The 25651-nt window shown below is 33.2% G+C and overlaps 1 protein-coding gene across 1 annotated transcript in view; it reads left to right on the top strand.

Annotated features, from left to right (window-relative positions):
* LOC143072258 (protein-lysine N-trimethyltransferase SMYD5-like) overlaps window positions 1–25651 on the top strand; it is a 48257-nt gene that overhangs the window by 2243 nt on the left and 20363 nt on the right. Inside the window, exons 2-7 of the mRNA XM_076247114.1 lie at window positions 991–1239; window positions 2109–2236; window positions 2757–2826; window positions 4027–4131; window positions 8458–8520; window positions 9440–9510. Of these exons, the coding sequence (XP_076103229.1) occupies window positions 991–1239; window positions 2109–2236; window positions 2757–2826; window positions 4027–4131; window positions 8458–8520; window positions 9440–9510 (686 nt within the window). The remainder of the gene's footprint in view (window positions 1–990; window positions 1240–2108; window positions 2237–2756; window positions 2827–4026; window positions 4132–8457; window positions 8521–9439; window positions 9511–25651) is intronic.

Below are 25651 nucleotides of genomic sequence, written 5' to 3'. Positions count from 1 at the left end.
GTTGAATAAAACCTATGCAAGCAACAGACAAATATTGAAAGATAGAGGCAAACCTGCCATTTTTATTTTTTTTTATTATCCTCTACATAGTCTAAAGTAATGAGCTGATCAAGTCCTCTTAGTTAGCTATAAAGATAGAACTGTAACTACCGCTGGGTATAGATGAGGAAATAATACTGTCTCTCTTAGAGTCATTTGCATAACTAAAAGTTAACTTAAATTATGCACTTACGGTATCCTACTTAGGGTAGATGGGAGTCTAAATTAGAATCCATAGAATTTTTTGATAATTTGTCTAAACATGCTAAATGTAGTTTATGTCATACTGTTTTTCAAAAATATAATAAAACGTATGGGTCACTGGGCTTTTGTAGCTACAGGTTGTGCACATTTGTCAGATTTTCATTTTGTATAGATTATGAACATGATGCATGAAAATCCCTATTTTTGTGTGATAAAAAGAAAACAAAACCATATAATTTAAAGATTACATATGAGGAGATAGCTCATATATATTATATGCTTTCATGCAGATACAAAAAAGAAAAAAATGAGATCACCAAACTCATTTTCTTCCTACATCATAAAATAAGTAAATTCACACAACACATTATGATATAAAGATTTCTTTATCTGAGTTATCTACCCTTACATGGAAAAGTTTGGAAAAAAATTGATAAAACAAAAAAATCACCATTATTTGTAATATACAGGAGTAAATATGAAAACACATAATTTTCAATATTAACATGAAAAGTCTTACACATGAAATACATACTACTCTTGAAATTTGCTCATTTCATTAAAGATCTAGACCATGTAGACCGAATCGATTGTTTTCTGCTAATTCAAAATCCAAGATGGAGGAAGACACCCAAGCTACCTTAAGTATGTAACCATGTTCAAAGTTATTATAAAATTAAAATGTTTCTTGCAAAAGATCATTGTTTAGGATTGGCATTTCATGACATACATATTATTTTTTTCCAGGGAAAAGGCTTGTTTGCAAAGAAAAACATAAACAAAGGTGATGTTATTTTTGAAGAGACACCAATTGTTTCCACACAGTTTCTATGGAATGAGTTGTACAAATACAAAGCATGTGAATACTGTATGAAATCTTTAGAAACAGCAGAAGAACAGGCTCGTAGATTATCAACAAATCCACATTTAAGTCTTCCACATCCGGAATGTGATATTACTGATCAGTCACCATATGTGGATTGTCCTGGTTGCCAGGTAACTAAATTATTCAAAGATTACATGGATTAATTTAGTATTGACTGATTAATGTTCAGTGGCAATTATTTCATGCATATTCAGTATGAGAAATTATTAATAATTTTAAAATAGGTAGGTATGGAGCAGGACATAAAGGGCAGGAAATGTGTACTGCTCCTGGAAAACAATAGTATGTTCAGTCACTCAGGATAGGGGTTGAAACTTTTCTATGCAACAGGCCACAGATGTGTTTAAAAGTTTTTGCAAGCTAAAGGGTTCTTTCAAGTGCAGAGCAAAGTCTTCTGTATAAATTGTTGTATGTATGAAGGATTCATTTATTTTCATGAAAGAAAGTAAAATAGTTTTTTCTTTGATAATTGATAGCATGCATGGTCTTGCCAAAAACTTCATATAAAAGCCTTTGGAACTTGTGACAGTGTACTGCATTAAACAGTTTAACTTGTGGTTTGAACATATACCCAGGAAAAGTAGTACCTGAATAAAATACAGATTAAGGTCTGCTAACAAGGATCTGCAAACAGTCCTTTCTACTTTATGTTTTAAAGACCTTTCTGGATACCCTTGGTATTGTTGGATAAATACACACTATCAAAAGTTTAAGCATTGAAATTTCCAAATTTCTAAGTGCATTCCTAATTTTAGCACCGTTCGCTATAGCGAAAAAAGTGAGAAAAATTCGAATCAATCCAATATTATATTGTAAATGTCAATCATTGTTTATTTACTTCAATGGCTTCATACACATGAGAAAAAATCCTGATGAATGATATTTTATTCACCTTGAGTCCCTAATCATAACACATTATTATTATTAAAAGCAAAAACTCACTGCTAAATTCAGTCAATATAACTTTTTTTTTATACAGGTGACATATTGCTGCGAATTATGTAGAAAAAAAGCATTGGATGAATATCATCAAGTCTTGTGTATGGGTCCTAGTAGACTAAGTGAAGACAATGATCATCCTTTAGCTAGGCTTCAGGAAACTTGGAGGTGAATACAAGTTATAATAACTCTGGATGTTATTAACAAATTGATATCTCACTCTTCAGTTACATTGTTTAATTTAGTGAGCTATAATTTGGGGGGGGGGGGGGATAACTCAACAATGTAGGACCCAAAAGTATGCATCTAGAGAAACAACCGACAATTTGTGTTTGAAGTGATGAGCAAATTTACAAATATTGCATTTTAGTGAAAAATCACTTTTGATAATGTGAAAAACTAGTTAGTTGTTGTTAAACAAGATTATACATGGACATTGGAAATTATTTCTAATTAACCAAAAATTCATATATTACATGTATTATGTATGTAAACAAGAGAGATATTTTAGAGTGAATCACTGACGATTGCAAACATTCATTGGAAAATTAACCACCAAGAATTAGTTTTAACTCAATGAGCTTATGTACTATATTTTGCTACGAAAACAAAGTCATTTTCTATCATGTTTTAGATGATGTTATGAAGTAAGTCAGGCTCATTTTATTTAATTTATTGTCTTTTTTAGAAATATTCATTATCCACCGGAGACCTCCAGCATAATGCTTATAGTGAAGATGGTAGCTCTAGTCAAACAGGTTATTATTTTGCTAGGTGACCCCTCTTCACTGTATCTCAGATAATAAGTGATAATTTTATTAATTGGGGGTATACATTTTAATTGCAAATTCAAATGTTTTATTTAAAATCATTTAATTTGAAACATTCTCTTTTACTCTTATAGTTAATTCATCAGCAGTTGTTGTAAATTAAAGTATTTTGTTTCAATGAATTAATTGTACAGTTATACTATTTATCCCTTCTGAAACTCATTGAATGCAAACAATATTTCCAACAATGGTCCTTGGTGCTCTGCTCCTCTGCATTTAAGCAGCCATGTTGATGGTCGTTTTGCATCACCTACTCGTTCTTTTGTTCATGTGTGACCCAAACTTAAACAGAATAATTTAATTACACAGTTTCTATTTCAATGTCATTTCACAAAATAAACTTTTGAAATTATTAAAAAAAACCACTTTCCAATGATGTCTCCTTAACATTTCCTACCATAGAGTGATGATATGTCATAAAACAGTACACAATGTTAAATTAGCTAGCATAGTATTGATTATATTTTACTATGCATATTTTTATTTGCAAGCACCGTTTTTATCAATCTCCCTCATATATGGGGTTATTTAATTTCCTGTCTGTGTATTTTCCTGTATTTGTTAGTCACAGTAGTTGGTTATTCAAAATCATCTACATTTAACATATTGTACATGTATAGAAATTGAAGAAATCTTAGATAACGTCTTACCATTTTTATTTAGGTTAAAATAGAAATTGGAACTTCACTTGACTGGATCATTAGGACCCCATGTATATAGTTGTGCACCTCTTACTTTTTATGCCTCTATTGCTAGGAGAATGGAACATTAAGGTTTTTTTGATGATTTCTTTGACGACTGAAAAAAAAATAATCTGATAGGTCTTTGTACACACCTGCCAACATTTCAAAATGCCAATGAGTTTTTTATGTGCAGTATGGCTCTCATAGTCCTATAAAACCTTTAAAGGACCCTTCAAATTGATGTATATGTTGTTTTTTCACTGCTTCATACTTGTACAAATCTTTAGCCATGTTGAATTGATTGTTTTGTTTTGAATTGTGGACAAAATTGTTCTTTCAAAATTTCCATTTGGGAGCTTTCATGGGAAAAATTCAACGCAAATAGTGACAGTTGGCAGGTATGTTTGTAACTTAGACATAATTTAATTTGTTCTGATTTTGATAGGCAAAAGACAAGTCAACAGTTTTACAGAAATTTTCACAATTTGTGAAAAACACAGTAAATGAGGAAGATGAAATTGTGCACAAACTTCTTGGTAAACAGTTCCAGGTAAGATTTACATAAACTTCTTGGTAAACAGTTCCAGGTAAATTGTACACAAACTTCTTGGTAAACAGTTCCAGGTAAATTGTACATAAACTTCTTGGTAAACAGTTCCGGGTAAGATTTACATAAACTTCTTGGTAAATAGTTCCAGGTAAGATGTACATAAACTTCTTGGTAAACAGTTCCAGGTAAGATGTACATAAACTTCTTGGTAAACAGTTCCAAGTAAAATTGTACATAAACTTCTTGGTAAACAGTTCCAGGTAAATTGTACATAAACTTCTTGGTAAACAGTTCCAAGTAAATTGTACACAAACTTCTTGGTAAACAGTTCCAAGTAATTGTACATAAACTTCTTGGTAAACAGTTCCAAGTAATTGTACATAAACTTCTTGTTGAACAGTGCTAGGTAAATTGTACACAAACTTCTTGTTGAACAGTTCTAGGTAATTTGTACAAAACGTCTTTTTGAACAGTTCCAGTTAAATTGTACACAAACTTCTTGTTGGACAGTTCCAGGTAAATTGTACACAAACTTCTTGTTGGACAGTTACATGTAAATTGTACACAAACTTCTTGTTGAACAGTTCCAGGTAAATTGTACACAAACTTCTTGTTGAACAGTTCCATGTAATAACATTGAGTTCATCATTTTAATTTCAATTAATCAAAGTTGTTATGTCATAATTTGAAAGAATTGTTAGTCAAGAAAATTGGTTTTTATACGCCCGTCAAAATTTTGATATACAAAATTATGATATACAAATGTCCGGCGTCCGTCTGTCCGGCGTAAACATGGCAAAGTAACTTGAGAACAACTTATCCAAATTTAATGAAACTTAACATAGTTGTTTCTTATGATGGTCAACCAATCTGTTTACTTTTTGGTGAAAATAAGATTAAAACTTTTTGAGTTACGGGACTTTGTAACTAAAACAGGGGTGTGTTTTTAGCTTACCTGGCCTAAAGGGCCAAGTGAACTTTTCTCATCACTTGGCGTCCGTCGTCTGTCGTCATCCGGCATCGTCAACTTTTACAAAAATCTTCTCCTCTGAAACTACTGGGCCAAATTAAACAAACTTGGCCACAATCATCATTGGGGTATCTAGTTTAAAAAATGTGTCCAGTAACCCGGCCAACCAACCAAGATGGCCGCCATGGCTAAAAATAGAACATAGGGGTAAAATGCAGTTTTTGGCTTATAACTCGAAAACCAAAGCATTTAGAGCAAATCTGACATGGGGGGTAAAATTGTTTATCAGGTCAAGACCTATCTGCCCTGAAATTTTCAGATGAATCGGACAACTTGTTGTTTGGTTGCTGCCCCTGAATTGGTAATTTTAAGGAAATTTTGCTGTTTTTGGTTATTATCTTGAATATTATTATAGATAGAGATAAACTGTAAACAGCAATAATGTTCAGCAAAGTAAGATTTACAAATAAGTCAACATGACCGAAATGGTCAATTGACCCCCTAAGGAGTTATTGTCCTTTATAGTCAATTTTTAACAATTTTCATAAAATTTGTAAATTTTTATTAACATTTTCCACTAAAACTACTGGGCCAAGTTCATTATAGATAGAGATAATTGTAAGCAGCAAGACTGTTTAGTAAAGTAAGATGTACAAGCACATCAACATCACCAAAACACAATTTTGTCATGAATCCATCTGCTTCCTTTGTTTAATATTCACATAGACCAAGGTGAGCGACACAGGCTCTTTAGAGCCTCTAGTTTTTACATGTCACGCCGTATCTCAAAAACAATTTATGATTATTGCTTAAAACTTTACACACTTCTTAGTTATATTAATCTTAAGATCTGTATACTTTTTGGTGATAATTCAAAATTTTGTTTTAGGGTTATTGAGTTTTTTGTAGAAAAAAAAGGGGGGGGGGGAGGTTTTCAAAAAACGATTTATGATTATTGCTTAAAACTTTACACACTTCTGAGTTATATTAATCTAAAGATCTGTAAACTTTTTGGAGATGATTCAAAATTTGATTTTAAAGTTATTGAGTTTTTTGTTAAAAAAAAAAGGGGGGGGGGGGTTTCACATGTCGCGCCATATCTCAGTCTCAGAAACTATTTATGATTATTGCATAAAACTTCACAAACAAAGACGACGGGCGTATCATGCGCTTGTGGCGCAGCTGTTTATTACTTTAATACTAATATTAAGAATGACAGGAGGTGTTGGGTATATGTCTGTTAGACAGCAATTGATAAAAAACAAATGTGCCAACAAATATAGACAGCAATAGATTGCCATTTGGCCTTCAACTAAGACAAGCGTTCAAACTATATGACACACTCTCAAATGTCTCAATTCAGCAGACATGAATAAACACTGGTGTTAAACTGATCATGATAATTGCAGGTACCACGATCCCATAATGATTGATCCAAAAACATGTAAAATCATCTTCTTCTAATTTCTCTGTATGCATGCGTTGTTTTTAAGAATTACTCAGCCGCTAGGTTGATATGTACAGTATTGTTGTGTGTGGGTGTTCTTAATATCATATGTGGCCTTGTTAGGGAAATAATAGCCATCGAAACTTTTACGGAAGATCATCATAACTCGAAGAATTTTGTTTGATATGATAATCGTAAATTGATTATTAGATAGTCGTAACTTGGACATGATAATAGTAACTTATGAGTGATAATCGTAACTTTCTTTATATGCTGATGGGAATGGCTACTATATATAAATCGTGTTTGAATGTATGATAGTGTGACTAGAAAGATATGATTTAGGTCAAGGTATCTTATTCTCCTTTGAACTATTAATCTCGTTCCTTTTTGTACAAGTTTCACTTTAATGAAAATTGCAAGCTTACCTTATTTTAAAAAAGTATTTCTAGCCTGAATGTTGTTACGCCTTTGTTATATATTATCTTTAAATAATCTTTTTTTAAGCCCCTGTCGCTATGGCGGGGGCATTAAGTTTTACAATTGTCTGTCTTTACATCCGTCCGTACGTATGTCCAAAAGTTGGTTTCTGTTCTATAACTTTAGTTTGCCTCAACCAAATGTTTTGAAACTTATACACAATGCTTATTACCACAAAATTCAGATCAAGGTCGAAATTGGGTGGCATCACTCTTATCGTTCTTTAGTTATGCCCCTTTATAAACATAAAAAATTGCTGAATTTTTCATTCCGTTGTCTAACATTAGTTTGCCTCATAAAAATGTTATGAAACTTATACACAATGTTTATTACCACAAAATACAGATCAAGTTTGAATTTTGGTGGTGTCACTTTTATCGTTCTAGAGTTATGCTCCTTTACAAATGGATAAATTGCTGAATTTTTTATTTCTGTTTTTTAACTTTAGTTTGCCTTAACCAAATGGTATGAAACTTATACACAATGCTTGTTGCCATAAAACACAGATCAAGTTTGAATTTTGGAGGCATCACTTATACCGTTCTAGAGTTATATGCCCTTTTACAAATGAAAAAAATGCTGAATTTTTTGTTTCAGTTTTCTAACTTAAGTTTGCCTTGACCAAATAATTAAACTTAAGCACAATGCTCATTACTACATAACACAGATCAAGTTTTGAATATTGGAGGCATCACTTATACCGTTCTAGGGTTATGCCCCTTTACAAATGGAAAAATTGCTGAATTTTTGGTTTCTTTTCTCTTACTTAAGTTTGCCTCAATCAAATGTTGTGAAACAAAATGCTTATTACCACAAAACTCAAATCAGGAACAAATTTAGGTAGTATCACTTTTACTGTTTGTGATTTATGTTCCTTTATTTACGTTTTATGCAAGTGGGGCATCCTCTGTGTCCCATGGACACATTCCCCATTTATTATTAAATATTCTGTTAGCAGAGGGTACTGATAAAATCAGTTACTATGATCATAGACATATTTGATACAGTTACAATTATCTTCAAGTTATTTGTCCACAAGTTACAATTATCTTCTTTTGGAGTTACGATGATCTTCCATAAATTTTCTATGGCTATTATTTCAGTAACAAGGCCACATATGATACTAACACACACACAATAATACCGTAAATATCAACCTAGCAGCTGATCTAATGAGTAATTCTTGAAAACAACGTGTGTACACAGAGAAATTAGAAGAAGACAATTTTACTTGTTTTTGGCTCTGCCATTTTGGGATCGTTGTAACTGCAATTACCATGATCAGTTTAACACCAGTGAATAAAGATATGGCATCAACAACATATTCGTGTAGTTTTCATAAAACATGAAATTAAAACAAATAAAAATATAAGTAGTTTTTCATACTCTGAAATTTGAAAAGATTATTTAAATTCTTGTCTTTTTTTAGGAACAACTTGAATTACTAAGACAGATGACTGCTGATTTTATCTTTGAAGAAAATGTTTCCCAGGTATAAATCTGTAAAAATGTATTATGTACTGTGGATTTATTATTATTTGTGGGGTACTTATGTTTGTAGATTAGGTAGTGAAGGTGAACCACTTATTCTAATACTCAACAAAATAAAGATTTACTGTAGGCTAGTTTGCAGGATTTTTCTAACCCACAAAATTAATTATCCATCAAAAATACAAGTTTTCCTCAGTCCACAAAGATTGGTACCCATGAAACTTTGATGTTATTAACAAACTTAAGGGATACAGTATTTAATTACTTTATTACAAAATGCTGTCAACATATTATTACTCATGGTATTGTGTTGATCTCTAACATTAATGATACTCCTAAATATGACCTTCAGATTTCTAATATGATACAGATACCTTATCAGCTGACCATAATTGATAGGTTGATTGTTATTTGTTTAATGTCCAGTGACATATTTAGGGACAGGAACAAATAAACAATAAATACAATAGATATGCAAAATTAGTTTTACCAGGATGACCAGCATATATTAAAATTGAAATGCAACTGGAAAAGAGGTATGTTCAAAAAGGAACTGATGTCTTGCCTTGTAACAGTTAACCTATTAACCCTTCAAAGAGTATTTGCAATTTATACATCAAAATGCCTTTAAAGTAGATGGGAAAACTTGGAAATAATGATGACAAGTTTTGATTATGATTGTCTAAATTTTGTAGTCATCATTGTCAATTATAGATTTTGTGGGAGGAGGGAGGATAATACTGGCTTTGAAACAAGGACAAAAATTTAAATGAATTTGAAACAAACATAAAAACTTAAAAACATTTGTTGTTGTGCTTTAGTCAAATAAGATGATTATCTTATGTGCCATCTTTTTATTAAATAAAGGAAAATCTTGACCCTGTATTGTCCACATTTTATACATTTATTTTTCTTTTCAGTGGTTTACTCCTGAAGGTTTCAGATCCTTGTTTGCATTGATTGGTACAAATGGACAAGGAATAGGGTCTAGGTATGGTTGTCTAAACAAGTTAATTAAAAATTGAAGAATAATTAAATTTTATGCATTTAAGTCTTTTGCTTAATGTCCATTTTCAATTATTTCATCAAAATTCATAATGAGAACAAATTAAACAATTTAAATTTAAGCTTAAGAATTTAGAATTTAGTTAGGTAAGATTTGTAAAGCAGGTTAACCAGAAGAAGATGCAGGATTAGTTTAAAAAGTTGCATCCTGGTAAGGTCAGATATTTTATATTAATTCATAATACTTACGTAATTGGAAATTACATTAGGATTATCTCCCCCTAATTAGTATTCACACCGCCGATTGCGCTTTAAAATATCAATAAAGGGCTCAGGTATATTGACTCCCACCACGCATGCGTGATTCCCCAGTCTTCTTCTTCGGCGAAAAGTGTTCACACACTTTATTTTTTTCCTCTCGGAAAATGTTACTTTTTTTATTCATATATCATGTATTTTCATAGTTTAATATTAAGTTTTCGAGATAGACGCTTTTCATTGTCAACATGGCAGACACTTTTATTACGGCCATAAATTCGGCAAGTGAAGAAGCAAATTCTCCTAAAGCTACTCCGTCTCGCTCTGATAATAAAAACGAGAAATCATCAATCAAACAGACCGGAAGTCGTATAAAGACGACAATTAAGTCTCGTAAATCTGCTAGCAGCAAGTGTGCTAAAGAAGTATCAGAGGAACCTGAGACAATATCAACAACAGGTTTGTCTGTAAATGTAGAAAATGAATTGAGAGCAGAAATTTCTAGTGTCAAAGAGACCGTTAATTCGGTGAATTCTCGAATGGATATTTTTCTTCCTCTTTTCGAAAAGTTCGTTTCTCAAACTGTCACTTCAGGTGGACATCAAGAAACGGACAGAGAAATTGCCACTTTAGGTGGGCAGAATATTTCTCAGGACTCTAGGGACATTGCCACGTCAGGTGGGCAGAATTCTCTCAGACATGCTAGTGTTGCAAATCATGACAATGACATTGATGCAATTTCCCTTCAACCAGATAGAGACGAAAGAAGGGGTCTTGATTTAGATATAGATTCTGACAATGAATCCCAACAATCTTCTGTGAAAAACAGTACACATAACTGTTTTCAGAGATATTCTGTAGTTGATAAGGACTCTCTTGATACTGAAAATGTCAGTAGAGATATCCTTGGTGATATTTTTGGTGAAGATGCCAAAACTAAACCAGACAAATCTGAAGCTGGTATTGTTCTAGATCAAAGTCAGATTTTGGAAAAACTGAATGATTCTGAACCAAATATTGATATACTTGTCCAAATGGTCAAAGACATTTTTGCCATGTCAGTGAATCTATGGATCAAACAGCTAGAACAGGTGCGTTTCATCATTTGTTCCGTGGGAAAGCTACCTTGTTAGATACAGGTCTAGAGGACATAACTGAGCTTAATGATAAATTGTTATCCCTTAAATTGTCAAGTGATGGTGTTCTTGGGAAAGATTTTGAAGAGAAACTGAAAAATCGTTCAGAGACAAACAAACAAATTAAAGATTTACTGCCAGAATTAACACGTAAATCAGCTACTTCAACTTTAAGTTTTAAAAGGAAGAGTGCTGTCATTCATACTAGCCAAGACACTAATGGTCCTAAACTGGCTAAAAATGACTTTTCCAATTTTCGCATTCCTAAGGTAGCAGCTAAGCCTAGTGAAAACAAAGGTGGATTTAAGCCTTATTTCAGACGCTTTGGTTCTGGTAGAAAAGAGGCTGATGGTGAAAAGAAAGGTTCTTTTCGTGGCAATTGTAGATCAAAATGACTACAAAAAGCAGGTAAATATTTTATGTCAGAACCCAGAGATACCTGTAAAAGGTCGTTTAAAACTTTTTGGGCAAAATTGGGCAAAAATAACAAACCACAGTTGGGTTTTAAAAATAATAAAAGAGGGTTACAAATTGAAATTTTCGGGGAAAATCACACAAATAGGAATAAAGAAAACAAATGTTCCTGCAAAAGATTTACCTATTCTGCTAACAGAAATAGGTCAACTTTTTGGAAAAAATGCTATAGAAAATGTACCTGTAAAAGAAAAAAACTACGGTTTTCACAGTACGTTTTTTCTAGTACCAAAAAAGACAGGCGATTTGAGACCTGTCATAAATTTAAAACCTCTGAACAAATGTCTCAAGAAAAAACACTTTAAAATGGATTCTCTAAACAGTGTCTTAAACTTAGTACAAAAAGGAGATTGGGCAATTTCTCTCTCCATCTAAAAGATGCTTATTTCCACATACCAATTCACGAAACACACAAAAAGTATCTTAAGATTTTGTGTCAACAATCAGTGTTACCAATTTCTGGTGCTGTGCTTTGGTCCAACATCAGCACCTCGAATTTTCACAAAAGTGTATTCTGTAGTGGCAGCTCATTTACGAGTTCAAAATATTCGTCTAGCAACTTATCTAGACGATTGTTTTGAAAAATCAGACCAAAAAAATGCTGATTTCAGATCGAGAGAAAACACTAAACCTCCTAACAAATTTAGGGTTTGTAGTAAATCTAGAAAAGTCAAGCCTAATTCCAACACAATCAATAACATACATAGGAGCAGTGTTTTCTCTAAAAGAAGGAATAGTTCGTCCTACATCAGAAAGGGTGTCAGAACTCCTTTCTGCAGTAGAACTTATCTTAAACAAGCAAAATCAAGCAACAGCAAGAGATTTTCTACAATTATTAGGTATTATGGCTTCATGCATAGAATTAATTCCAAATGCAAGACTCTTTATGAGACCAATTCAGTTACACCTCCTTTATCATTGGAACCCAGTTTGTCAAAATCTAGGAATAAAAATTCCTTTTTCAAAACATCTAAAAGGTCACCTCAGATGGTGGTTAAAAATAGAAAATTTGGTTATAGGCAGATCAATAACACCTTGGGAAACGTCAATAACAGTAACAACAGACGCATCAAATTCAGGGTATGGAGGTCACATCAACAACAGTCTCATAGTTCAGGGTACATGGTCAGTAGAAGAAAAACTTCTCCACATAAATTCTTTAGAAATGGAGGCAGTTTTTCTAACATAAATTCTTTAGAAATGGAGGCAGTTTTTCTAACTGTAAAACATTTCCCAAAATTGATAAACAAAAAGGTTCTTATTCGTTCAGACAATGCAACGGTTGTTCGTTACATAAACAAACAAGGAGGCACTCGTTCTCCCCAGCTGTGTATGAGAACTTGGAAACTTTTGCAATTAGCACTTGAAAATCAAATTTTTCTGAAAGCTGCACACATTGCAGGAAAAAAGAACATTCTAGCAGACCATTTAAGCAGGGTAAAAATTCAACCAAAGGAATGGTCGTTGAACAAAGAGATAACACATGCAATGTTTCAGATTTGGGAGACACCTCACATAGATCTTTTCGCCTCTGCGAAAAATTGACAAACACAGATCTATTGCTCCTGGAACCCAGACCCTCAGGCTTATGCAATAGATGCTCTAACAATTCCTTGGAACAACATGTATGCATATGCATACCCTCCAATTTGTCTTATATCAAAAATACTGCAACACATGACAAGGTACAATTGTCATTTAATTCTAATAGCCCCACATTGGCCACGCAGACATTGGTACACAAATCTTCTGAAATACATATTAAATTATCCAAGGAGCCTGCCAGTCAGGGAGGATCTATTACACCAGCCTAAAACAAACATATTTCATCCAAATCCAGCCGTATTCAATCTGACTGCATGGTTTTTATCGACAAACAGTTTAAAGAGAAAGGTTTTTCTGAAGAAACTAGAAAATTACTCAGAGCCTCATGGCGCTCTGGGACTCAGAAAAATTATTCTGTCAAATTTCGAAAATTCAATAGCTGGTGTAGTAGACGGGAAATTGATCCCTATAATGCCTCTTTGATGGAGGAGGCTGAGTTTTTGACATATTTATACTCAGAAGGTTTTCAGTATAGAACCATAGCTGGTTATAGATCTATGTTATCCTCATTTCTAGCTCCAGTTGGGAAAATTCCAGTAGGACAACATCCTTATATAACTCGTCTTATAAAGGGTGTTTTTAACTCGAGACCTCCAAAAGTAGTGCTTCTACCTGAATGGGACTTCCAATCTTTGTGTATTGGAGAAGAGTCGATTGTTGTGCAGAAGAAAGGGGTGACTTTTGTTCGTCATGGACTATCAAAACAGGATAGACCAAAACATTTTGGCAGCAAGATTTTTATTCCGTCATATCAATCAGATAAATTATTAGATTCAAAGCGGTCTATTTATTATTATTTGAAAAAAACTGCACCTTTTAGAAACTCTGACAGTGAGTTGAGAACAAGTTGTTTTTATACGACCGCAAAAATTTTAATTTTTCGTCGTATATTGCTATCACGTTGGCGTCGTTGTCTGCGTCGTCCTTGTAGTCGTCCGAATACTTTTAGTTTTTCGCACTCTTACTTTAGTAAAAGTGAATAGAAATCTATGAAATTTTAACACAAGGTTTATGACCACAAAAGGAAGGTTGGAATTGATTTTGGGAGTTTTGGTCCCAACATTTTAGGAATTAGGGGCCAAAAAGGGCCCAAAAAAGCATTTTCTTGGTTTTCGCACTATAACTTAAGTTTAAGTAGATTGAAATCTATGAAATTTTGACACAAGGTTTATGACCACAAAAGGAAGGTTGGGATTGATTTTGGGAGTTTTGGTTCCAACAGTTTAGGAATTAGGGGCCAAAAAAGGGCCCAAATAAGCATTATTCTTGGTTTTCGTACAATAACTTTAGTATAAGTAAATAGAAATCAATGAAATTTGAACACAAGCTTTATGAACACAAAAGGAAGGTTGGGATTGATTTTGGGAGTTTTGGTCCTAACAGTTTAGGAATTAGGGGCCAAAAAGGGCACCAAATAAGCATTATTCTTGGTTTTCGCACCATAACTTTAGTATAAGTAAATAGAAATCTATGAAATTTAAACACAAGTTTTATGACCATAAAAGGAAGGTTGGGTTTGATTTTGGGAGGTTTGGTCCCAACAGTTTAGGAATAAGGGGCCAAAAGGGTCCAAAATTGAACTTTGTTTGATTTCATCAAAAATTGAATAGTTGGGGTTCTTTGATATGCAGAATCTAACTGTGTATGTAGATTCCTAATTTTTGGTCCCGTTTTCAAATTGGTCTACATTAAGGTCCAAAGGGTCCAAAGTTAAACTTAGTTTGATTTTAACAAAAATTGAATCCTTGGGGTTCTTTGATATGCTGAATCTAAAAATGTACTTAGATTTTTGATTATTGGCCCAGTTTTCAAGTTGGTCCAAATCAGGGTCCAAAATTAAACTTTGTTTGATTTCATCAAAAATTGAATAATTGGGGTTCTTTGATATGCCAAATCTAACTGTGTATGTAGATTCTTAATTTTTGGTCCCGTTTTCAAATTGGTCTACATTAAAGTCCAAAGGGTCCAAAATTTAACTAAGTTTGATTGTAACAAAAATTGAATTCTTGGGCTTTTTTGATATGCTGAATCTAAACATATACTTAGATTTTTGATTATGGGCCCAGTTTTCAAGTTGGTTCAAATCAGGATCCAAAATTATTATATTAAGTATTGTGCAATAGAAAGAAATTTTCAACTGCACAGTATTCAGCAATAGCAAGAAATCTTCAATTGCACAGTATTGTGCAATAGCAAGCAATTTTCAATTGCACAGTATTGCGCAATAGCAAGAAATCTTCAATTGCACAGTATTGTGCAATAACAAATATTTTCAATTGCACTTTATTGCGCAATAGCAAGAAATATCTAATTGCAATATTGTGCAATAGCAAGAAATTTTCAATTGGAGTTATCTTTCTTTGTCCAGAATAGTAGTTGAATCAACTTAAATCATTGTTTTATACAATATACAATGTATATTCACTTTTACTACCAACTGATAAATTAAAACAATCTTTACCATTCAGTGATAACAAGCACTTTATTTTACATTTTAATATTTTATGATGTATTTAAATGAGTAGTTATTGTTACAAACTCCATTAGGAATTTAAATTGAGATCAGTTTTGGAAAAAGGGAAAGGGGGATGTGAAAAAAAAATGGGGGGGGGGGGGGGGGGTTAAATTTTTCTCATTTCAGATTTCATAAATAAAAAGAAAATTTCTTCAAACATTTTTTTGAGAGGATTAATATTCAACAGCATAGTGAATTGCTCAAAGGCAAAAAAAAAATTATAAGTTCATTAGACCACATTCATTCTGTGTCAGAAACCTATGCTGTGTCAACTATTTAATCACAATCCAAATTTAGAGCTGAATCCAGCTTAAATGTTGTGTCCATACTTGCCCCAACTGTTCAGGGTTCAACCTCTGCGGTCGTATATAACTGCGCCCTGTGGAGCATCTGGTTGATTATGGACCCAGTTTTCAAGTTGGTCCAAATCGGGGTCCAAAATTAAACTTTGTTTGATTTCAACAAAAATTCAATATACAGGGTTCTTCAGTATGCTGAATCTAACCATGTATTTAGATTTTTAACCGGATTTTTGTGACAAAAATGTCGGTTATTGATTTGGGGATGTACAGCGGGCGGCCGGGCGGCCGGGCGGGCGGGCGGCAATCAAATGTTGTCCGTGCATTAACTCATGAACCGTTCAACCAAAGCTTTTAAAATTTTAATATGTTATTCCTGACAACTATACGACGGTCAAGTTCAATAATGGCGATTTTGACTTTTACCGTTCAGGAGTTATGGTTCTTGAAAGATTGAAAAATGGAGTTTCCAGTGGTGTCCGTGCATTTATGCATGAACTGTTCTACCAAAGCTTCCGAAATTTTAATATGCTGTTACTGATGACAAAATGGAGGTCAAGTTCAATAATGACGATTTTGACTTTTATCGTTCAGGAGTTATGGTTCTTGAAAGATTGAAAAATGGTTTTTCCCGTCGTGTCCGTGCATTTTCTCATGAACCATTCAACCAAAGCTTTTGAAATTTTAATATGTTGTTACTGATGACAAAATAGAGGTCAAGTTCAATAATGACGATTTTGACTTTTACCGTTCAGGAGTTATGGTTCTTGAAAGATGGTAAAATGGCGTTTCCATTCAGGTTGTTGCATTTACTCATGAACCATTCAATCTAAGCTTTTCAAATTTTAATATGTTGATACTGATGACAAAATGGAGGTCAAATTTGATATTGACGATATTCACTTTCACCATTCATCAGTATTGGTTCTTGTGATATTGCCAGGACACAAATAAATGTTAATAAATCCGGTTTGCTGTCGTTGTGACAGCCTCTTGTTTATATTTAGGACCGATTATCACATTGGTTCACATTGAGGTCTAAATAAACTCATCATAGATACCAGGACTAAATTTTGTTTATATGCCAGACGCGCGTTTCGTCTACAAAAGACTCATCAGTGACGCTCGAATCCAAAAAAATTAAAAAGGCCAAATAAAGTACAAAGTTGAAGAGCATTATGGAGCATAATTCCTAAAAGTTTTGCCAAATACAGCTAAGGTAATCTATGCCTGAGGTAGAAAAGCCTTAGTATTTAAAAAATTCAAAATTTTTTAAACAGGTAATTTATAAATATAACCATATCAATGATAATTCATGTCAGCACAAAAAAGTGCTGACTACTGGGCTGGTGATACCCTCGGGGAAATAAATCTCCACCAGCAGTGGCATTGACCCAGTGGTTGTAAATAAACTCATCATAGATACCGGGACTAAATTTTGTATATACGCCAGACTCGTTTTTCGTCAACAAAAGACTCATCAGTGACACTCGAATCCAAAAAAGTTAAAAAGGCCAAATAAAGTACGAAGTTGAAGAGCATTATGGAGCAAAATTCCTAAAAGTTTTGCCAAATACAGCTAAGGTAATCTATGCCTGAGGTAGAAAAGCCTTAGTATTTAAAAAATTCTAAATTTTGTAAACAGGTAATTTATAAATATAACCATATCAATGACTAAAGGGTCCAAAATTGAACTTTATTTGATTTCATCAAAAATTGAATTCTTGGGGTTCTTTGATATGATGAATCTAACCATGTATTTAGATTTTGGATATTGGAATACCACAAAGGGATGGTAAGAATTGTCTTTGGGAGTTATGGCTCAAACAGTTAAGGAATAAGGTGCAAAAAAAGGGGGAAAAGGTTAATGGACAATTACTTAAGTACAAAACATAATTAAAAAGCAGTGTAAGGTTGGTAATTGAAACTCATTTTAATATCTCACCTTAACTGCTCTTAAATTATGTATATTGGAAATTTGCCAATATAAAATGTTGCATTGGAGTTATCTTTCTTTGTCCAGAATAGTAGTTAAATCAACTTAAATCATGACTGTATGACATTTTATATTTTATGATGTATTTAAATGATTAGTTATTGTTGAAAACTCCATAAGAAAGTTGAATTTAGATCATTTTTGGAATAAGGGAAAGGGGGAGGTGAAAAAAATTGGTGGGGTTCAATTTTTCTTATTTAAGATTTCAGAATTGAAAAAGAAAATTTCTTCAAATATCAAAGGATTAATATTCAACAGCATATTGAATTGCTCAAAAGCAAAAATAAACATTTTAAGTTCATTAGACCACATTCATTCTGTGTCGGAAACCTATGCTGTGTCAACTATTTAATCACAATCCAAATTCAGAGCTGTATATCCAGTTTGAATGTTGTGTCCATACTAGCCCCAACCGTTCAGGGTTCGACCTCTGCGGTCGTATAAAGCTGCACCCTGCGGAGTATCTGGTTATCTTTTATTGAACCGCATAAACCGGTTACATCACAGACTATTTTGTCTTGGATTGTTAATGCAATTAAATGTGCTTACAATGAAAAAGACAAAAAATTTCGTACTCATTCTACAAGAGCCTTGGGCCTATCTTAGGCATTTTTAAACAGGGCATCTGTGAAGTCTATTATGGACACAGCAGACTGGACAAAGGAATCAACCTTTACTCGTTTTTATTAACGTCACATAGACGTTGAAGTTTTAAATTCTGTGTAAATAAGAATTTTGTATATATGGAAGAAAATTCTGAAAAAAAGAAAAAAAAAAGGAGAAAAATTTATAGAAAATGGAAGAAAAAATTTTAACTGTGTAGTGTTGTGTTATTTATATCTGAACTGATGTGAAGAAAATACAGTATACAAAGTACAGAAAGATTCTTCAGCTGTGGATAGCTTAGAAATCTCCTAATGTAATTTCCAATTACGTAAGCATTATGAATTAATATAACATTGGGAAATTTGTTCTCAAATTTTAATTATATGATAGAATAATACTTACGTAATTGGCTCCCACCCACCTTTCCTTTTGAATCTTTTTTGATGAACACTTTTCACAGAGAGAGACTGGGAATTATGTAAGTATTATTCTATCATAAAATTAAAATTTGAGAACAAATTTCCCAATTTTGCTTAATGAAGGTCACTTTGGAACCTTTGACTTCCTATGCAAGACTTCTGTCATGTGCAAAGAATTTATCACTCTTAAATAGGTAACTTAAATAAAACAACTAAAGAAGATTGCTAATAATGGTCTTTATTGCTGCGAGGATTAAAAGATTAATAAACACATTTGCAATTAAATTGATGATGTATTAATTAATTAAACATTACTGAAAACCTAATGAACCGATTAATAATGAAAATGCACAAAAAATTGTACCTCGGACATTCACTAAGCTTTTTATTCCTTGCTTTATACAGGCACAGAGTTTAATTTTGCTAAATTTACTTTACTTGATCAACTATGAATTTTGTTATTTAAAGGTCTTAGTACGGTGACCAGACCCAATATTTTTTTAGATTTAATCGTCAAACATACTATATGGCTATATTATATATCATCGGATTCGGAAAAATGAGTACTATTGAAATATAGATGTCGTCAAAAAGAAATGTGGTAACAGTTTTGCATAAAATGAGGTCAAAGATCAAATTCTGTTTTTATTTTTTTCTTCCATACTTTCAAAATTTCAAGAAATATACAACAATTTAGGTTAAATTCTAGATACAGACATTTTCTCATATCAATTATCAATGAATTATCTCGAAAATGTTAAAAAAAAAATGAATAAGAAATCGATTTATTCTGGAAATTGGAGTTTTTCAAATATTTGTTCTATTTATACACAAGATCAACACATATTCTGTTAAAATTACAGTAGTTACCTTGCTGGTTGACATTCAACCTCATCAATAAATGATAAATATTATTTTTACCTGCATCCTTCTGTCATCGAGGCATATTTTGCATAAGGATCATTCATGAAATTCATTAAAACTAAAAAGCACTCAATACTTCGAAAATAGTTACAATTCAACATTCCAATCAAAGAGATCCACACAACAGAATTATATATTCTGGTAAATTGTCAAGGAACATGATTTGAAATTTCTACATAATTCTGACCCTTTACATGGTAAAAGCCCCGGAAATGTAAGGTTTTGTAGTCAACAAACACATGACTCTTTCACATGCAGATTTTTCTTTCAATGAAGACACAAGATCCTGCAAGAATTCTGCTGAAATATGCCCTTTTAAATACACGGGGTGTAATGCATCATTTTACTCTCGCCAACAGTATTCTAAAGGTGAACGGATAGGGGTTTAGCAATGTGTTATGCGGTCCAAATTTTTAGTTTGAAACGAAGTATGTAAAACATACTGTTTCAGTGCTGTCTCGCTGGAAGGTAACCTGACTAAACTAACATCTTTACTAGTGGCAAACTTGAATAATTATTATGATGGAGTGGTTTTAAAGAGATAGTTCTGATCATAAACCTTTGAAATTATCTTTCATGCCAAAACAAGGGTTTCATCATTGTCAATATTGCGGAAACTCTAAAAACAACTGAAATTGTTGTGCGTGTCCTTCGAAGTCTTGTAGACAGTTTGTATACATACTCCAAACAGAGACGAAGTTGCGTCTCATCCAGTACATGTACATGTGCAGCAGGCACATAGTTTACAAATTGTTGGGAAAAGACAGACACATAGTTATTGAATGGGTGAAAATCTCCGCCCATCATTTACACTGCTTATGCTCCACATCTGCAACAACAACTCGCTTGTATGTGTCCTATTTTTATAATAGCGAACACACAGAACAATTACTATTGTATAAGAGGTCCGTATGATTGTTCTTTCACTCTTTTACATTTCCCTAAACTCCGTGTCAAAGTGTAAGGCATTGGGTATAGGCCTTCTCTTGAGTGCTGAACAAGTTACGACAGCCCTGAACACTGTTGTTATAAATAACTTTGACAATTTCGGAATTAACAAACGTTCTGACTATGTAAAGCTCGCATCAGGTGGAATCTTATGGGATTTGTCAAAGTTTTCCAGTCAAGAATACTTCCCCGCTCTATAATCTGATAAACTTTGATGAAAGCTGTAGTCTTTGTGGGGGTTCCCTTTCGGCAGACTTTATAGAGTTGTTCGTGTCGTAGCGGTCAAACATATGTGCTACTATGTGCGCCATAGAAATTCATTGGGACATATTTTTTTAATTTTAATAGTAAGTTACAAGGTTGCCGCATGTTTTACCTTTCGTAGCATTAATAAATTGAACCAATATCATACCATCTCTTATGTGAGTTGTGAGTGATGGTAAAAACAAAGGTAGGGAAAGTGCACAAGAGACTTAAGATTCGAAATGCTTCACAAAATCCGACTCGCATGATTTTCTGATGGTGCCGTCATTTTGAAAAGGGGATAATGGAATGGGTGCGACAACACATGCTCTATGATTACATCATCTCTACATTTTGCCGATATCAGTGCACGTCTAATCACAAGTTATGGATTTATGCGATCTGAAAGTATTTCCCCCGATTTATATTTAAGGTTTGTGTTTGACTTTGATATTGGACTATAAAAACTCCTTGTGATCTTAAGAAAGAGCACTAGTGATAAAATGTTTAGACATGTTCAAGCCTGTAGAGATACTAATAAGACATTTAGGGTGGGATTCCACACCAAAGGGAACAGTCATGGATCATTTAGATGGTTCACAATGGCAATAATTATTAACATGTTCTTCATCTCTTTTCATTGCTGTTTGCTTTGTTTCTCCTTGTGAATTTGCATTATTTGCAGCAATTCCATCCCTTTTCAGCATTACACGACTAATGGATTCTATGAAATGTCTACTAAGGGTCCATCTAACAAGTGCAGACTTTTGATTTGTTATGCCTACAGTGCCACCTAATCCCCTTGAGGCTTTTATAACGGTCTTTTCTGTTGCCATATCATAGCACTGTTAAAATGTCCAGGAATCTGTCTAAAAAGCAAAGTAGCCATCTATAAAAGGTGATCAAATGTTCTCAGAAAATTGAAGCATATAGAGTATGTAAACTGGCATCCACCTTTGTGCGATACGGTTGGTTACAAAAATAAAATGTTACATTTGAGATGACGATCTCAAGGAAGAGACCAATTTCCCTCTCGTTTTGCTCTAACATTTGACAGCTAAATGTCTACTGCTTCAAGAAACATATCCCAGTATGTAAATGTAAGTAATACATCACATCCCAATTGTGTATATGTATCTATAAGAAGCTAGCTGTATATGAGCTTCGAATAGCTCCGTCATATGAGGGTTATGAATTTTGTCTGGCTTGAATTGCTGAAATAGTGCTTCTGAGACAAATGAATTTGATATTATTGATTAATAAAGGTACAAATGTATGAAATATCATATAAATGTTAATTATTTTACATTTTGCGTTAAAAAAAATTATGAAATTAAATTGGGACGTATTCATTAAATGCAAAGTATTCGTAGTGTTAAACTTTTACAAAAACTCTTTTAATAATAACGAATTCATTTTTACTAAACTTTATTTGAAATCGTTAAAATAACATGAATAAGGTGTAACAACAATGTATATAATAACAGAAATCATATCACGGATGTTATTTTACAATGTTGACCTCAAAACTTTTCTTAGTCGATTTTTCGTTCAAGTAAACTAACGTACTTCAAAGCCCATTTTACGAAAATTGCACTGTACGATTTTTTGACGACAAGTCAGAATGTTAAGTTTAACCTTTGAACTACCAATACTGTGATTTATAACCGTATAGTCTGAATGACAATTAAACTCCTTAAATAAGCGACTTTTCCTAACTCAGTCACCGTACTATCTGTTGTAAATATTAATTGACAACAAATGATATATTCTTGTACAGAAAATAGGTAATATAGTAATGGTGTACTGACATAAGACGTCTCTAAACACATTAGCTCCAAATTGAGCTTTCGTTAGTAGAAGCCATATTAATTATGTGTATCAGCGGGGGGAAATGTGAAAGCTTGAAAATATAGTATATGCCAAACACATAATTAACAGCACCTGGTGATGTTTCATAGCCTGACTGGTTTCTGTCCATAAGGGACCTTCATCAGAGGCAGAATGATGGATTAATATTAAATAATTATTGCACCCTATTTGTTTTGGCATATACTATATTTTTATTCTTGTACAAAAAATACTCAAGTAATATCCAATAATATAAAGTTTACCTGCATACACGATAAATAATAATGAGAGAAAGAATAGTATTTATTTGAGGTCACCACACTCTAGGCTAAGGTCATAGTTTCTAAAAATAGACCAAAATTTGAGCAGAAAAGTGATTTCCAGATGTTAAATCGAAAAGTAGATATAGGGTTGCCTCTATACTTAGAGTCTAACATAATGAGAGAAAGCTCCATATTTGTTTTAAGGTTAATATCTCAAAGGTCAGGGTCAAAGTTACTATGATAGATTGCAATTGATTTTGAGGTCCCTTTGACCATGTCAAGGTCATAGTTTCAAAAAATACCAGTTGAGATTAGAATGATGAAAAGTGGTTTACAGATACTTAATCAAATACAATGTACTTCATACGGAATAACTACCTGCCTCTGATATGTGGTCACATATGATGAGAGGAAGATACCTATTATAAGTTATATGGTTTGATACTGCCACCCTACAGATTGATAGAGGGTTAGTAAAATCCATAGGGGTGTGCCAAGTTTTGTATAAAAATAAAAATGAAATATCATCACAAAAATATTAGAAGCAACATCATGATACCACTATGAAATTTTCTGACCTGGGGCCCCTTTGAATCCAAAGAGGGTTATCATGTGATTTCCTTAAACCAATTGTCTGTCTGTCTGTCTGTGTCTGTCCGTCCGTCCGTCCATCCGTCTGTCTGTCTGTCTGTCTGTCTGTCTGGGAAATCCGTTTTCCACACCTTTTTAGCTCACCTGGCCCGAAGGGCCAAGTGAGCTTTTCTCATCACTTGGCGTCCGTCGTCCGTCGTCGTCCGTCGTCGTTAACTTTTACAAAAATCTTCTCCTCTGAAACTACTTGGCCAAATTAATCCAAACTTGGCCACAATCATCTTTGGGGTATCTAGTTTAAAAAATGTGTGGCGTGACCTGGTCAACCAACCAAGATGGCCGCCACGGCTAAAAATAGAACAAAGGGGTAAAATGCAGTTTTTGGCTTATAACTCAAAAACCAAAGCATTTTGAGGAAATCTGACATGGAATAAAAATGTTTATCAGGTCAAGATCTATCTGCCCTAAAATTTTCAGATGAATCGTCAATGGGTTGTTGGGTTGCTGCCCCTGAATTGGTAATTTTGAGGAAATTTTGCTGTTTTTGGTTATTATCTTGAATATTATTATAGATAGAGATAAACTGTAAACAGCAATAATGTTCAGCAAAGTAAGATCTACAAATAAGTCAACATGACCAAAATGGTCAGTTGACCCGTTTAGGAGTTATTGCCCTTTATAGTCAATTTTTAACCATTTTTCGTAAATTAAAGTAATCTTTTACAAAAATCTTCTCCTCTGAAACTACTTGGCCAAATTAATCCAAACTTGGCCACAATCATCTTTGGGGTATCTAGTTTTAAAAATGTGTGGCGTGACCTGGTCAACCAACCAAAATGGCCGCCACCGCTAAAAATAGAACATAGGGGTAAAATGCAGTTTTTGGCTTATAACTCAAAAACCAAAGCATTTTGAGAAAATCTGACAGGGGATAAAAATGTTTATCAGGTCAAGAACTATCTGCCCTGAAATTTTCAGATGAATCGGTCAATCGGTTGTTGGGTTGCTGCCCCTGAATTGGTAATTTTGAAGAAATTTTGCTGTTTTTGGTTATTATCTTGAATATTATTATAGTTAGAGATAATCTGTAAACAGCAATAATGTTCAGCAAAGTAAGATCTACAAATAAGTCAACATGACCTAAATGGTCAATTGACCCCTTAAGGAGTCATTGCCCTTTATAGTAAATTTTTAACAATTTTCATTAATTTGGTAAATTTATGTAAATTTTTACCAAATATAGTTCTCTGTTACTAATGGGCAAAGTTCATGATAGATATAATTGTAAGAAGCAAAATCGTTCAGTAAAGTAAGAACTTCAAACACATCACCATCACCAAAATACAATTTTATCATGAATCCATTTGTGTCCTTTGTTTAATATGCACATAGACCAAGGTGAGCGACACAGGCTCTTTAGAGCCTCTAGTTCATAAATCTAAGTAATCTTTTACAAAATCTCCACTGAAACTACTAGGCCACAATCATCTTTGGGGTATCTAGTTTGAAAAATGTGTCCGATGACCTGGCCATTCAACCAAGATGGCTGCCACGGCTAAAAATAGAACATAGGGGTAAAATGCAGTTTTTTGCTTATAACTATGAAACCAAAGCATCTAGAGCAAATCTGACAAGAAGTTAAATTGTTAATCAAGTCAATATCTATCTGCCCTGAATTTTTCAGATGAATTGGACAACTGGTTGTTGGGTTGCTGCCCTCCAATTGGTAATTTTTAAAGAAATTTTGCCGTTTTTGGTTATCTTGAATACTATTATAGATAGCGATAAACTGTAAACAGCAATAATGTTCAGCAAAGTAAGATCTACAAATAAGTCAACATGACCTAAATGGTCAATTGACCCCTTAAGGAGTTATTGCGCTTTATAGTAAATTTTTAACAATTTTCATTAATTTGGTAAATTTATGTAAATTTTTACCAAATATAGTTCTCTGTTACTAATGGGCAAAGTTCATGATAGATATAATTGTAAGAAGCAA

This window comes from Mytilus galloprovincialis, chromosome 4, assembly GCF_965363235.1.
Source record: "Mytilus galloprovincialis chromosome 4, xbMytGall1.hap1.1, whole genome shotgun sequence".
NCBI lineage: Eukaryota > Metazoa > Mollusca > Bivalvia > Mytilida > Mytilidae > Mytilus > Mytilus galloprovincialis.
This window is presented reverse-complemented; position numbering and strand designations above follow the sequence as displayed.